The sequence below is a fragment of the Ovis canadensis genome, chromosome 3 (assembly GCF_042477335.2).
Source record: "Ovis canadensis isolate MfBH-ARS-UI-01 breed Bighorn chromosome 3, ARS-UI_OviCan_v2, whole genome shotgun sequence".
In the NCBI taxonomy this organism is placed as follows: Eukaryota; Metazoa; Chordata; class Mammalia; order Artiodactyla; family Bovidae; genus Ovis; species Ovis canadensis.
Genome location: NC_091247.1, coordinates 33992158 through 34005251, shown reverse-complemented (window position 1 = coordinate 34005251; position 13094 = coordinate 33992158). Strand labels below are relative to the sequence as shown.

General features: G+C 46.6%; 1 protein-coding gene across 1 annotated transcript in view; it reads right to left on the bottom strand.

Annotated features, from left to right (window-relative positions):
- The window catches only part of DPYSL5 (dihydropyrimidinase like 5), an 89852-nt gene extending 77103 nt beyond the window's left edge, over positions 1-12749 (bottom strand). Inside the window, exon 1 of the mRNA XM_069580272.1 lies at positions 12431-12749. Within this exon, the coding sequence (XP_069436373.1) occupies positions 12431-12639 (209 nt within the window). The 5' untranslated portion in view covers positions 12640-12749. The remainder of the gene's footprint in view (positions 1-12430) is intronic.
- Positions 12750-13094: the final 345 nt, after the last annotated feature.

Here is a 13094-nt window from a genome sequence, read left to right as displayed (position 1 = left end):
GTGGGTCAGGAGTCCTAAGCTCTTGGCTTAGAGCCTCACAGGCTACAGTCAAGGAGTTGGACAGGCTGTGCTCTCATCTGGAGGCCTGCCAGGGAAGAACGCAATTGCAAGCTCACTCAGGTTGACACAATTCATTTCCTTATGGTCACAGGCTTCTAGCTAGAGGCCACTCAGCTCCCAGAGGCTACATAATTTTTTGCCAAGTGGGCCTTCCCAGCACAGCCACTTACTCATCAAGTCATGTCTCGAGAGCAAGTCTGCTCACAAGATGGGGTCTTAAATCATGTAACAGTCATGGAATGATATCCCCATCATGTTAACTGTGTTCTCGTGGTTAAAAGCAAGTCACAGGAAGAGACCACACCAAGGTGTGAACTCAGGAGTCTGCCTTTATGGTCCTTACAGAGAAAACATGCCCACAGGTAACCCTACACAAGGGAACTAATTCTGTAAGCGGATGAGGCGGTCTCTTTGTCACTAGAGACCAAAGACTGCCAGAAACTGTCTGCACTGACACAGTTCACTGAACCTAAATTCCGCTGGAGGTTCTCCCTCTGTGAAATGATCAAGTGTTGTCTATGGTTCTTTTTAGCCCTAATATCCTATGCTGACACCTGGCCCACTGTGGTGGCGGTGTTTTTTAGTTGCTAAGTTGTGCCCGACTCTTTCACAACCCCATGGACTGTAGCCCACCAGGTTCTTTCTGTTCCATGGGATTTTCCAGGCAAGAATACTGGAGTGGGTTGCCACACCCTCCTCCAGGGAATCCTCCCCACCCAGGGATCGAACCTATGACTCCTGCACTGGCAGGCACGTTCTTTACCACTGAGCCACCAGGGAAGCCCATATGTATATATCTGACATGTGTGTTAGTCGCTCAGTCGTGTCCGACTCTTTGCGACCCCACGGACTGCAGCCTGCCAGGTTTCTCTGTCTATGGAATTCTCCAGGCAAGAATACCGGAGTGGATTGCCATTCTCTTCTCCAGAGGAACTTCCCAACCCAGGGATCGAATTCTGGTCTCCTGCATTGTAGGGAGGTTCTTTACTGTTTGAGCTACAGGTAAGTCCATACATTTATATACACATACATTTTACATAGATGGCAACATGGATTTAGTATCGGTCTGCCTGCTTTCTTCCTATTCAGTGATATGTACTAGAGGTTGTTCTTTATCAGATCAGAAATTATCTGCCTCAGGACTTTCCTGGTAGTCCAGTGGTTCAGACTCTCCTTTTCCAATACAGGGGACATGGATCTGATCCCTGGTCAGGGAACAAAGATCCCACATATGGAGGGACAAAAAAATTATTTGTAAGGATGGATCATGATATATTTAGCTAGCTCTCCAATTTTGAGAATTTAGGTCGGGTCTAAGTTTTTTGTTTTTTGTTTTTGCTAGTACTAATAATGCTGCAACAATATCCTTTCCTGTATTTCATTGTGCACATACACTTGCACATCTTTAGGTTAGGATAAATTCCCAGAAGCGGCATTGCTGGGTTAAAGGGTGTAAGCCATTCTCGTTTTGATACATGGTGCTGCAAGTCTGCTGGTTTGAGTTGGGCAGGAATCATGATGGTCTCGGCAGCAGCACAGTATGGCTGGCACAGACCATCTGAGCTGCCAGATAGAATCTAGTCTACACCTCCTCACCGAACAGAGGAGGGAACTGAGCCTTTGTGGCTGAACTTCTCGGGTGCTCTCTACTCCCTCTGCACCAGCCATCATATTGTCCAGCCTATTCACTTGACAAGCATGCACTTTGACAAGATTGTTATATATCTTTACAAATCTAAAAGCACCTAACTCGAGCATCCAGAGAATACATTAGCTCCACTGAGTACTTACAATGTGACCCCCAGGCTCCCTGTATATTTTCTCCTGAGTCCTCCTCATAAACCTATGATCTTTAAATCACAATGTAACCGAGGCTTGGGAAGATCAGGCGACTTTGTCTAAGGTCTCTGGTGTCTAGAAAGTAGCAGTCAGGATTCAAACTCCATCTCTCTCCTATGTGCAACCTCCTTCCTGGAAATTGCACTGTTCCTTGCAGGCACTCAGAAAATACGTGAGGGGAAGTTTGAGCCCACCTCCGAAAACAGCTCAGTGCAAAAAGTCCAGTTACTGGGTTATGAGTAAACCTCTCACTTGCTAGGCTGTTCCAACTGTCATTTCTGGGTCCTGGCTATTTGCATTCTACTGGCAGATATTTAGAATTTAACAAAGTATTGGATGCCTCTCACAACTGTTTCATCTCTTTGCAACTTGGTGACCATTTGATTTCTTCCACAATGGCCAACTTTTGGTGCTATCTGCTACTAAAAAATAATACAATTTTATAAAAATTTATTAGTAAAATTGGCTTTACTTGGAGTCCTTTGTCTTCCAAATTATTATTATAGGTACTGTTTGTAAAATGATTGATTACCTCTACATTTACACAAATTCTTACATTATTCCTACCTTTACACAAATTCTTTGATAAACAACTTGCCAGCTAAGACTAATTAGAAGGCATTCTCTGATCAGGGAATTTTGTGACATGTATTATCCATTTCAAGGAATTAAATGCATTTATGCATTTCTCCTCATGCGAAAACTATCCAGTATTATGACTAAAATTGCATCTCCCACACCACTCCCTTTTTTTTTTAAGGAAAATCTTGATTCTCAAAAACATAATATCAGCTGGGTAATAAAAAATCATGTATGTGATGTTTACTATGATGTAAACACTACCTAAAAATCTAAAAATTGACCATAATCTAAATATTCATAAGTAAACACTCAAATATAGCACATTTCAATGAAACAGCAGGCAGTCATTGAAAGTTTACATTTCTAAATTAGGCAGAGACACAGAAAAGTTTTTTTCTCATGTCAAATGAAAGAACAAAATACAGTATCCACAATAGTGGATCCATGTTGTGCTTACAACTCTGTAAAAATTATGTTGAGTATATGGATGAGAGTTGGATGAAACAAGCAAACATTTCACTAGCTGTACCAGCAAAATGGTCAATAAGTGGTTTTATAACTGATTAAATATTGGAGGAGCATACATTTTAAAGTGTGAAACTAAGTCCTATATTAAAAGAGATGTGAAAATATCCAAGTGCTTAAGGGACTCAGAGATTAAGCAGTAAATCTATATTTTAGAGCAGTGGATAAATCTGATCTCGCTTGTATGAGGACCAATCAAACATGGCAGGCTACATGGCAAGAGAAAATTCTTTTTTAGGAACAACTTGGGCTGTGAATGACTGTCATAAGAAAAAACCAGGCAAGTTAGGGGTTCATGACCACCTTGTCACACTCCTTTGGTGGCAAAGGTTTCTTACCACCATCCTCTAATTGTACCTAAACTGCTGCCCTTGATCTGCATTGGCCACATTTATCATTGCCATCTCTCCTGGGCCAACAGTGAAGACCGGCTATGGAGAAGAGATGGATTTGCCTGTACCCACAGTCTGGAGGCTACTGTTCATGTCTTTGTGCCTCATCTGTATTGTTTTTCAGTAAGTTGCAGAGGTTCTTTTCCATTACAATCCTATTGTAAAAATAATGTGCATTGGGAACTATATTCACTATTTTGTAAAAACCCATAAAGGAAAAGAATCTGAAAAAGAATATGTATGTATATTATATATATATTTTTTTCAGATAGAGATATATCTGAATCACTTTACTGTATATCTGAACTAACACAGCATTGTAAGTGAACTATACTTGAATTAAAAAGAGAGAAAAAGTAAATAAATAAGATTAGTGAACAGTGAAAGTGTTAGTTGCTTAGCTGTATCCAACTCTATGCAACCCCATGGACTATAGTCTGCCAGGCTCCTCTGTCCATGAAATTCTCTAGGCAGGAACACTGGAATGGATAGCCATTCCCTACTCCAGAGGATCTTCCTAACCCAGGGATCGAATCCAGGTCTCCTGCATTGCAGAAAGATTCTTTACCACCTGAGTCACCAGAGAAACCCTAAACAAGATTAACATCCCCCCAAATTGTGCAGTTTAAGTCTTTTTTAAAAACCCACAAAAATGGGACATATGCTGTAATTCTTATTCCCAAATAAGAAATCTGAACTTTCTCCTTCCACACCTATAGCCTGTGCTCTGAAACAAGAGAAGCCACCACAACGGGAAGCCTGAACACAGCAAATAGAGAGTAGCCCCCTCTAGCTTGCCACAACTAGAGAATGAAGACTCAGCACCGCCAAATAGATAAGATACGTAAATAAGTAAAGTTAAAAGAAACACAGAAAAATACCCAAAAATAGTTATAATTTAAAAAAATCTGAACTTTCTGATTCCAAGTTGGTACTCTTTGAGGAATTTTTTAAGTCACCAAAATCACACAATTCAAAATTGCAATTTGACCCAATATAAGAATAGTTAACAGAATAAAAATCGCTTGTTAATCTTGTTCAAATCTGACTGGTCATCTCCCAAATGATCTTTGGACCGACACTGCAACTATAACCTGATTCTCAGCTTTTCCTTAAGAAACAGAAGTAAGGAAGTAGCTATAGCAAGCCCAAGCACAACCATTAGTTTTAAAATGTTCATTTCAGCTACCTTGGAGTCAGACACAGCCAGAGTTCTATTTTTCACTGAAGAGTAAGAGTTTAAAACCAATCTCTGATAAGCCATAAAATTATGCCAACATTTAGAGCTTCTAAAAACAGTTTAATCACAGCATTGCATGCCTTGGGATTGACTTTTTTTTAAAATTTCACCATTAGTCTTACACTTTGGCATGGTCTACTAAAACATAACATATGCATATCCTTGACCCGAATCCTATTCCTAAATATATACCCAAGAGAAACACATGTTTGTTCACCAAAAGATGTGTGTGAGAATAGTCACAATAAAACTATTCACAGTAACATCAAACAAAAACTAGCCAAATATCCATTAACAACATAAGGGATAGTAAATTGTGGTACATTTACACAATGGAATGCTATATAGCAATGAAAATGAGCATATGAAATGCAGCAAATGTAATACTGAGCAAAAGAAGTCACTTTCTGAAAGAGTACCCAGTATATGATTCCATCCGTAAAAAGTTCAAAAACAGGCAAAGCTGATCTATGCTGATAGCAGTTAGAGACCCTGGAGGAAGAGTAGTGACTAGGAGGTGACTAAAGGGGGGCTTTGGGGTATGTGCTAGTAACCTGTTTCTTGATCAGGTGAGGTTACATGGCCATGTTCAGTTTGTGAAAATTCAGAAAGCTATACACTTATGATTTGTATATTTTTCTGTATATCTGTTCGGTTCAGTTCAGTTGCTCGGTTGTGTCCGACTCTTTGCGACCCCATGGACTGCAGCACTCCAGGTATATATATCTATTACACTTTGCTAAAAAGTTTAAAAAATTAAAATACTTTAAAAATACAGGCTCAGCCCCCCAAACTACCATTTTATGTATGTGTGTGGCCCATATATTCGGCAACATGCCAAACTTAAAACATTCTGAGTAACTTCCTTTAAGTTGAGTTTCACATCTGTTGAAAAAGAGCAGTAAAAAAAAAAAAAAAGAAAAGAAAAAGAGCAGTAAAGGAACAAAAAAGCAGTAAAGAAAAAAATCGGGGACAACATGTGAATTTTATAACAGAATGAATGTGTCGATCCACAAAGACATAAATCTGGTTTAAGTGCTAAAAATGAGAAAGGAGACGACTTCTCCATCAATAGTGGGTCACGCTCTGGGGGATGACAAAGGGAAGGAGCGGACCAGACAAAGGCAGGGAGAATAAAGGCCTGAGAAACTGGAGGGAGCCCCTGGTGAATCTGAAATCAACAAAGGGGATGCCTGTCAGGGGACACTGAATGGACACAAAGGTAGTGTGACTGAGTCCTGGGCACTGCTACTGTGTACAAGACACTTTCACAAGGAGTGGAGACGGTGACAGACCCCAAAATCTTTGCTGAGCCAATGAAAATGGACAGATGTTGGGACGTGAAGAGTGACATAATACCTAATTCAGAATGCAGATATTCTCCTGTTGTTTTGTTTTGTTTTGTTGGCCAGTCTTGAATGCAGGATCTTAGTTCCCCAACTGAAGATTGAACCTGTGCCTCCTGCTGGTGCCTTCTGCTGGGGAAGTGAGTCTTATCCACTGAGCTGCCAGAGAAGTACCCCCTCTCTTGCCTTGATTCAAGAGAATCTAGAATTCAGTCATTCGTAAAATCTCAAACTCACTTGAGTCAAATGAAATATTATCTATTAAATGCTTGCTGTGAGCAACAATTTGTGCTAGAAGCTACACGGATGAAAAAGAGAGATCCAAATTGTATTTTCAACAAGGTAAGGAGCAGCATTTTGTAGTGGGATAAATAGGCCATTGCTAATTCTTTCAGTTCAGTTCAGTCGCTTAGTTGTGTCTGACTCTTTGTGACCCCATGAATTGCAGCACGCCAGGCCTCCCTGTCCATCACCAACTCCCAGAGTTCACTCAGACTCACGTCCATCGAGTCAGTGATGCCATCCAGCCATCTCATCCTCGGTCGTCCCCTTCTCCTCCTGCCCCCAATCCCTCCCAGCATCAGAGTCTTTTCCAATGAGTCAACTCTTCGCACGAGGTGGCCAAAGTACTGGAGTTATTGCAACTAAGGCTCTTAGCTTGGGGTAGTGTTTGAAAAGCACAGACCCTGTGATAGTTTCTTTGAGTGTGTGTCACCTTGGCTAGGCTACACTAGTCAGTCATTCAGTCAAACACACATCTCTATGTGTTGCTGGGAGGGTATTTTATAGGTATGGTTATGCCAGTTGACTAAGATTTTCCCCATTAATGTAGGTGACCCTCATACAATGTAGTCAAATGTAGCTGAAGGACCTTAAGAGAAAAATCAAGGTTTCCCAGAAGAGGAAGAAATTCTGCTTTAAGACAAACCATTATGGGGTCCTTGCAACATCAGCTCCCACCTGAAAGCTTCCAGCCCACTGGCCTGCCCTACATAAATCAAACTTGCCAGCCCCCACAGTCTCATAAGCCAATCCTTATTAGTTGTTTCTCTGGAGAACCCTGACTCATATAGACTCTGAGCAGAGTCCTTGGGTGCAAAGCTTTTCTCTGTCACTTCTCATTTGCTTCATCTGTAAAATGGAGATAATAACAGTACTGTACTCAACTCATAGGAACTAGAACAACCCCTAGCACAGAGCAAATACTTAGAAAGTTTTTGTTAAACAGGTAATTCTGTACTGCTAAGTTTATTTCTTAGCTAGAAAACTTGAGATATTTTTATTCCCAACAATTTGCCATCAACCAAACATGATCACTCTTTCCCACACCAAGAACAGAACAGTCTCAGAACAACAGCCGTCTCAACCAGTTATGGATGCCTGATGTTCTTTAGATGATGTAGGAGCAAGAGCAGTTGCCAAGCCAACTCTATACACAGGGAAGTTTTGTTAAAGCTAGGTCAGAGCAGTTCTGGAACATTCCTAACTCTACAAGTCCTCAGCTGCTCAAAACAGCTGCGCTTAAGGAGGCTGACAGTCAACACAGAGCTATTCCTACTATTTACAGAGTGGGACCTTCAGAACAGAGTCCTAGTCTTTCTTTCTATTCCCACTATTGATAACCCTATAGCAGTTTACCCTGACCTCTGGGGATGAAAGATTAAACAGGGAATCGAAATGTTTTTAGGGGCGCACATTCTGGAGTGAGAGGATGATGATGGTGCTGATGGTGATAACTGATATTTATTGAGCACTTACTAGGGGCCAGACTCTGTTCTTAGGCTATACATATAATATGTTATAGTCATATAAACGAATAGTCATATAAACCTCATTGAACAAATGAAGAAACTGAGTCCTTAAGAGAAAAGTTAGTCGTTTAAGGATGGACAGACAGCAAGTGTTGGGGCTGGGACTCAACTTCCAGCTTTCTGGCTCAGAGCCAGGCTCTCCTTCCTGTGTACATTGCTTCTGAGTCTGGATTGTAAGGAGGGAGCCCATGTGGGAGGAGGCAAAAGAACAGCATAGAACTGGGCTGTGATTGATGGGAGAGGGTGAGAGGGTCAGGAGATGCTATGGTTAAGTCCATTTATTTTAGATGGAAGAAATTTCCAAGATTGAAATAGAACAAACCATATAAAATATTGTTTCATGCAACTCTTTTAAGTATATGTGTCTGCTTTTATACATAAACATCAATGTTCATTAAAGAGTCATACCACAGTATTTGCACCTTTCATTTTCATATAAAAATGTAAGACAAAGTGACCTTGAAATTATTTCCTATTTGTTCGCTAGTAGTACGGGAAAATCAGTTACCTTCTTACTTGTTTACTCTCATTTGATTTCATTTTATACCTGCTTCTCCTTACAGGTTTTCACATTGACAAAGGTTTCCTGTATTATCGCTCTTCTCTAGAAGAAGTGAAGTGAAGTCGCTCAGTCGAGGCCGAGTCTTTGCGACCCCATGGACTGTAACCTACCAGGCTCCTCCGTCCATGGAATTTTCCAGGCAAGAATACTGGAGTGGGTTGCCATTTCCTTCTCCAGGGGATCTTCCCCACCCAGGGATTGAACCCGGGTCTCCCGCCTTGCAGGCAAACGCTTTAACCTCTGAGCCACCAGGGAAGCCCGATGAAGCCTAAACAAGTCCTCAAACCTGACTTTGGCCAATTTTACACACTTGCCTTGCTGGGTAACTGCTTCCAGTGGTGGAAACATGCAATGTATTTAGAATACTATTACCCTGACTTAAATCTGAAGAGGCTATGTTGACAACAGCCAAGTGTTCATGTCCCACAAACATCTTTTGTATACCTAGCTGAGGCTCCCAAAGTCAGGGAGATGGGAGTTACGAATGGCACTCTGTGGACTTCTCTGTTGCCAGTGGTTAAGACTCCATGCTTCCGCTAGAGGAGGTGCTGGTTTGACCCCTGGTCAGGATACTAAGATCTCACATGCTGCCCATGTGGGCACTCTAGAATCTAGGGACATAACGTCCTTTTCTATGGCCACCTGCCTCTCCTATCTGTCTCCCAGACATTTTCACAGGGCAGGTAGGAGGATACTGCAGAAATGGGCTGGTAATACTAATATTCCTGATCTATGAATTGACTCCCCATGAGGAAAAAATTGGATTGGAAGTTCACATAGTGCTCTAAAATAATAGGATTACACCCTTAAGTCCATAAAATTCTTTCAAGAAGAATAAACCAACAAAATACGTCTCACTGGAAGTTTTTTTTCATAAGAAAAAGACCTTTAGTACCAGATTTTGGGTGTTCTAATATAGAGATTCTTGCTTTTCACTTACTCTGGGCTCCTCTGTCCGTGGAATTCTCTTGGCAAGAATACTGGAGTGGGTAGCCATTCTCTTCTCCAGGGGATGTTCCCGACCCAGGAATTGAACCCTGGTCTCCCACATTGCTGGAGAAGGCAATGGCACCCCACTCCAGTACTCTTGCCTGGAAAATCCCATGGATAGAGGAGCCTGGTAGGCTGCAGTCCATGGGGTCGTGAAGAGTCGGACACGACTGAGCGACTTCACTTTCACGCATCGGAGAAGGAAATGGCAACCCACTCCAGTGTTCTTGGCTGGAAAATCCCAGGGATGGTGGAGCCTGGTCAGCTGCTGTCTATGGGGTCGCACAGAGTTGGACACGACTGAAGCAACTTAGCTCCCACATTGCAGACAGATTCTTTACTGTTTGAGCCACCAGGGATCCAATATAGAGATTCCTGGTTTTCACTTACCCTGGAGATAGACAGGCCTATTATTTTAGTTAAACACATCCAATGAACAACATTCCAGCTAGTCCTTTGTAAATACCGAGAGGCACCTCTACAAAGCATCCTCCTTTAATAAAAGTATCAGGACATAGCCTACTGTTGCTACTGCTGTGTATAGCCCAGGTAGGAAGAATTCACACTGTCAGCTACCATATGTGCTGGGGAATAGCTGACAGTCACATCACAGTCCATCAATCCGAGTAAAATCTTGAGGTTTCAAAGCCAGGTTATGAGAGCCCAAAGGCTCATCAGTCAACTTCAGGCCAAATATGTCACAGCGATTTTTCCTATGATGGTCTGCTTGTCATTGAGCCAAGCTTCTTCCTTCACTCTTGGAATAAAAATGCTTCTGTCTTGTTTTTTGTTTGTTTTGTCTTTTTAAAATGAATGACCATTTAAAAGTATAAGTCTATGCTAAAGAGTCTACCTTTAATATCAACTAAACAATCATCAAAGAAAATCTGTAAAACTGAATGTTGGCTTCTGGCTGTCATCTCACATGTTAAGACGCTGCTAGCCTGGTGTGAAAGACACCAAGCAAGCAAGACTGAATGCAAGCAAAGCTCTGTTGAGTCCTTTTTGTGTTTCCATTTCTGTCCATCTGCTTTCCCATGGGCAAGGAGACGCCTCCTATCACAGAGTTGTCCCTCTCTTAGGTCAGCAGACACTACAAGTGAAATCTGCAAAGGATGGATACACTGGCTTGGGTGTGGTCACCGGCAAAGGGAAGCACTGGTCCCCTAGCTGCCGGCTTTAAGACCAGGAGCTGCACCCGCAGCGGGTAATCTCTACGACTGCGTCTCTTCCATTTTGTCAGAAACCGCACCAGCCCTGATTGCTCCCTCTAAGAACGCACAGCGCAGGCGTCCGCCTCGTCAGACAAAGCGGGCTACTCAGGGAGCCCGCTCCGTACCGAGGCGACCTCCACAGGTCTTTCCCCACCCCGACCGTCTCGGTGGTTGGTCAGCAGCAAGGGGCAGGGGGCGGTGCCGCAGCCAGAAGGTACCAAAGCCAGGGGCGGCGTCTGTCTGCGGGTCCCACAGTCTGGGGGGCGGGATGCGCGACTCACATCAGAGAATTACCAGTGGGGTTTGTTGCCCTAACACAAACCCCAAGAGAAGAGCACGTGCCCTTTGATTTCTCCGGGAGGGTTTTCTGCACCAGAAAACTGCACACTCGAGTTCCAGGGGTGCCCTAGCTCCTGGTGCGGAGGACACCAGTGCCGGCTATTGTTCTCCGGGCCTCCCGGGAGGGAAGCGGCCCCCATTTCGCCTCCCTGGCATCACCTGCCGCTGGACCAAGCCTTTCAGCTCTGCGAAGAAAAGGGTGTGCCTGTGGCGCTGCGGATTATCACAAAACCCTAAACGAGTCCCTAAGGGCTGGTGTCAAGCCGGGAGACAAAGCTCCTCGCAGGGACAGCCGGCTCGGTCCCCGATCCGCCATCCCGAGTCCGTCGCCCGGTCCAAGAGCCACGCCCAGCCAGCCACAGGACCGCCGGGCCCCTCGCCTGGGCTGAGGGTCTTCGGGCCAAGACCCGCCTCCCCCCACCCTCCAGCTGCCTGCCCCTCCCTTCCCTGGAGACCTCCCTCCCCAGGGAGACCCCTCCCTCTCATCGCGTGGGTCTCCTCCTCCCCAGCGTCTACTCTTCTCTAACCCAGGCAGTCTCCACCCTCCCGCATCCCTCCTCCCCTCCACATCCTTCATCAGCCCCAGCCTCGCCTCGCGCCACCTGCTCCGAGCTCCGACCCTCCCTGCTCAGACCCTTCTCTTTCCTCAAACCTGTTTCCAGTTCCCCGTGCTCCCACCCATCCCTATGTTCGCATCTTTGCTCAAACGGAGGCCTTGCCTCCGCCTCTCCATCTCAGCTCCTCTCCAACTCTGACTCCTGCCTCCTCCCCCGGTCTGGGGCGTCGCCCGCCAAGATCGATGCCCCCGGGAGCGCTCCCGCGCTGGGCTCGGGCGAAGGGACTCCGCTTGGCGCCCGCTCTGGGCTGGGCAGCGAAAGGCGGTCTTTGTGGTTCAGACAGGTGCCTCCAGAGGCGGCCGGCGAATAGTCTACCCGTTAGCCGGACGTGGACGGGCCGCTGGGTCCGGTCCAGACTGGGCAAACTCCAAGCCGGAGGCGAGAGGGACAGAGGGTGTGTGTGTATGCCGGGGGCGTGGGGCGGGCGGGGGGCGGGGGGGGGGAGGCGGGAGGTGATCCGCGCGGGCAGAGGACGGCGCCGATTTAAGGTATTGGGCAGGACGGGCCCACGGCCAGAGAAGCCCCCGCCCAGCCCTCCAGTCATTCACTGCACCTCGACGAGGCTGGGCGTCTACTGTGTCCTAGGAGCGAAACCCTTCCACCAAGCCAACCTCCTCACCCCAGTTCTTTGCAATCCCACGAGCATCTATTAAACGCCTACTATGAATAAGGTACCGCTCGGCGCTCCGGGAGCTCTGTGGGCTTACAAAGAGGAACCGATTCGGGTCCCAGTTTAGCCCGAAAAGGCTGCCCCGAATTCCAAACCACACCTCCCGCCGCGTTCCCAGCAGCCGGTTCCCTAGGCGCACTCCGACCCCAGCTCTATTGTGCCCCTCCCAGAGAAACAGATTGTGTGAGATGGACGTCCCAGCCCGGGGAGAATAAGCCCACCGCCCGCCCTGCCATCACCCACTCCTCCGGGATGCCGCGGCTGCGGGGTTCTGTCGGTGGGTGGGTTCTCCTCCTGTCTCGCCGCGGCGCCGGCGCTGCGGGTGCTCTGGGCGGCGCGGCTGCACGCGCGCTCGCTCGATAGCCGCCTTGGCGCGCGGGGGCTCCGAAGTCAGAAGCGGCGAGCGGGGGAGGGGACTTGGGTGGGGGCTGGAGGAGGCCTCCGCCAATCATGGGAGCGACAGCTCCTCCCCAGCGCTCCCCACCTCGCGGTAGCAGGTTAGGGGGAGGCGGGGACCGGCGGCGCCCTGCATCCTCGGCGGCGCGCGCGGCCACCGCCTGGGGACTACAACTCCCGACAGGCCCTGCCGAGGGGCCAGGGTCCGAGAGGGGAGGAAGGGCGCGGCCCGAGAACCAGCCGACCCCCGGGTGCCATTCTCCGCGTTCCTTCGGATTTCCATGGTGACTCAAGACACTTCACAAAGCCCAGGCGCTTGGACGCGCTGATGCACGGGTCCCCTGGGACGGCTACCGCGTCCCCTCCCCCCACAAGACCCCACCCGAGAGGCTGGAACAATGTCCTCGTCGCCTCTCCCCGGCTGCTGGCTGCTGCCGGCCCTGTCCTTCTCTGCAGGCCGGGCTAAGGCCGCCTGATTACCGCCAAGATCCAATCCTACCCTGGGTGCCCA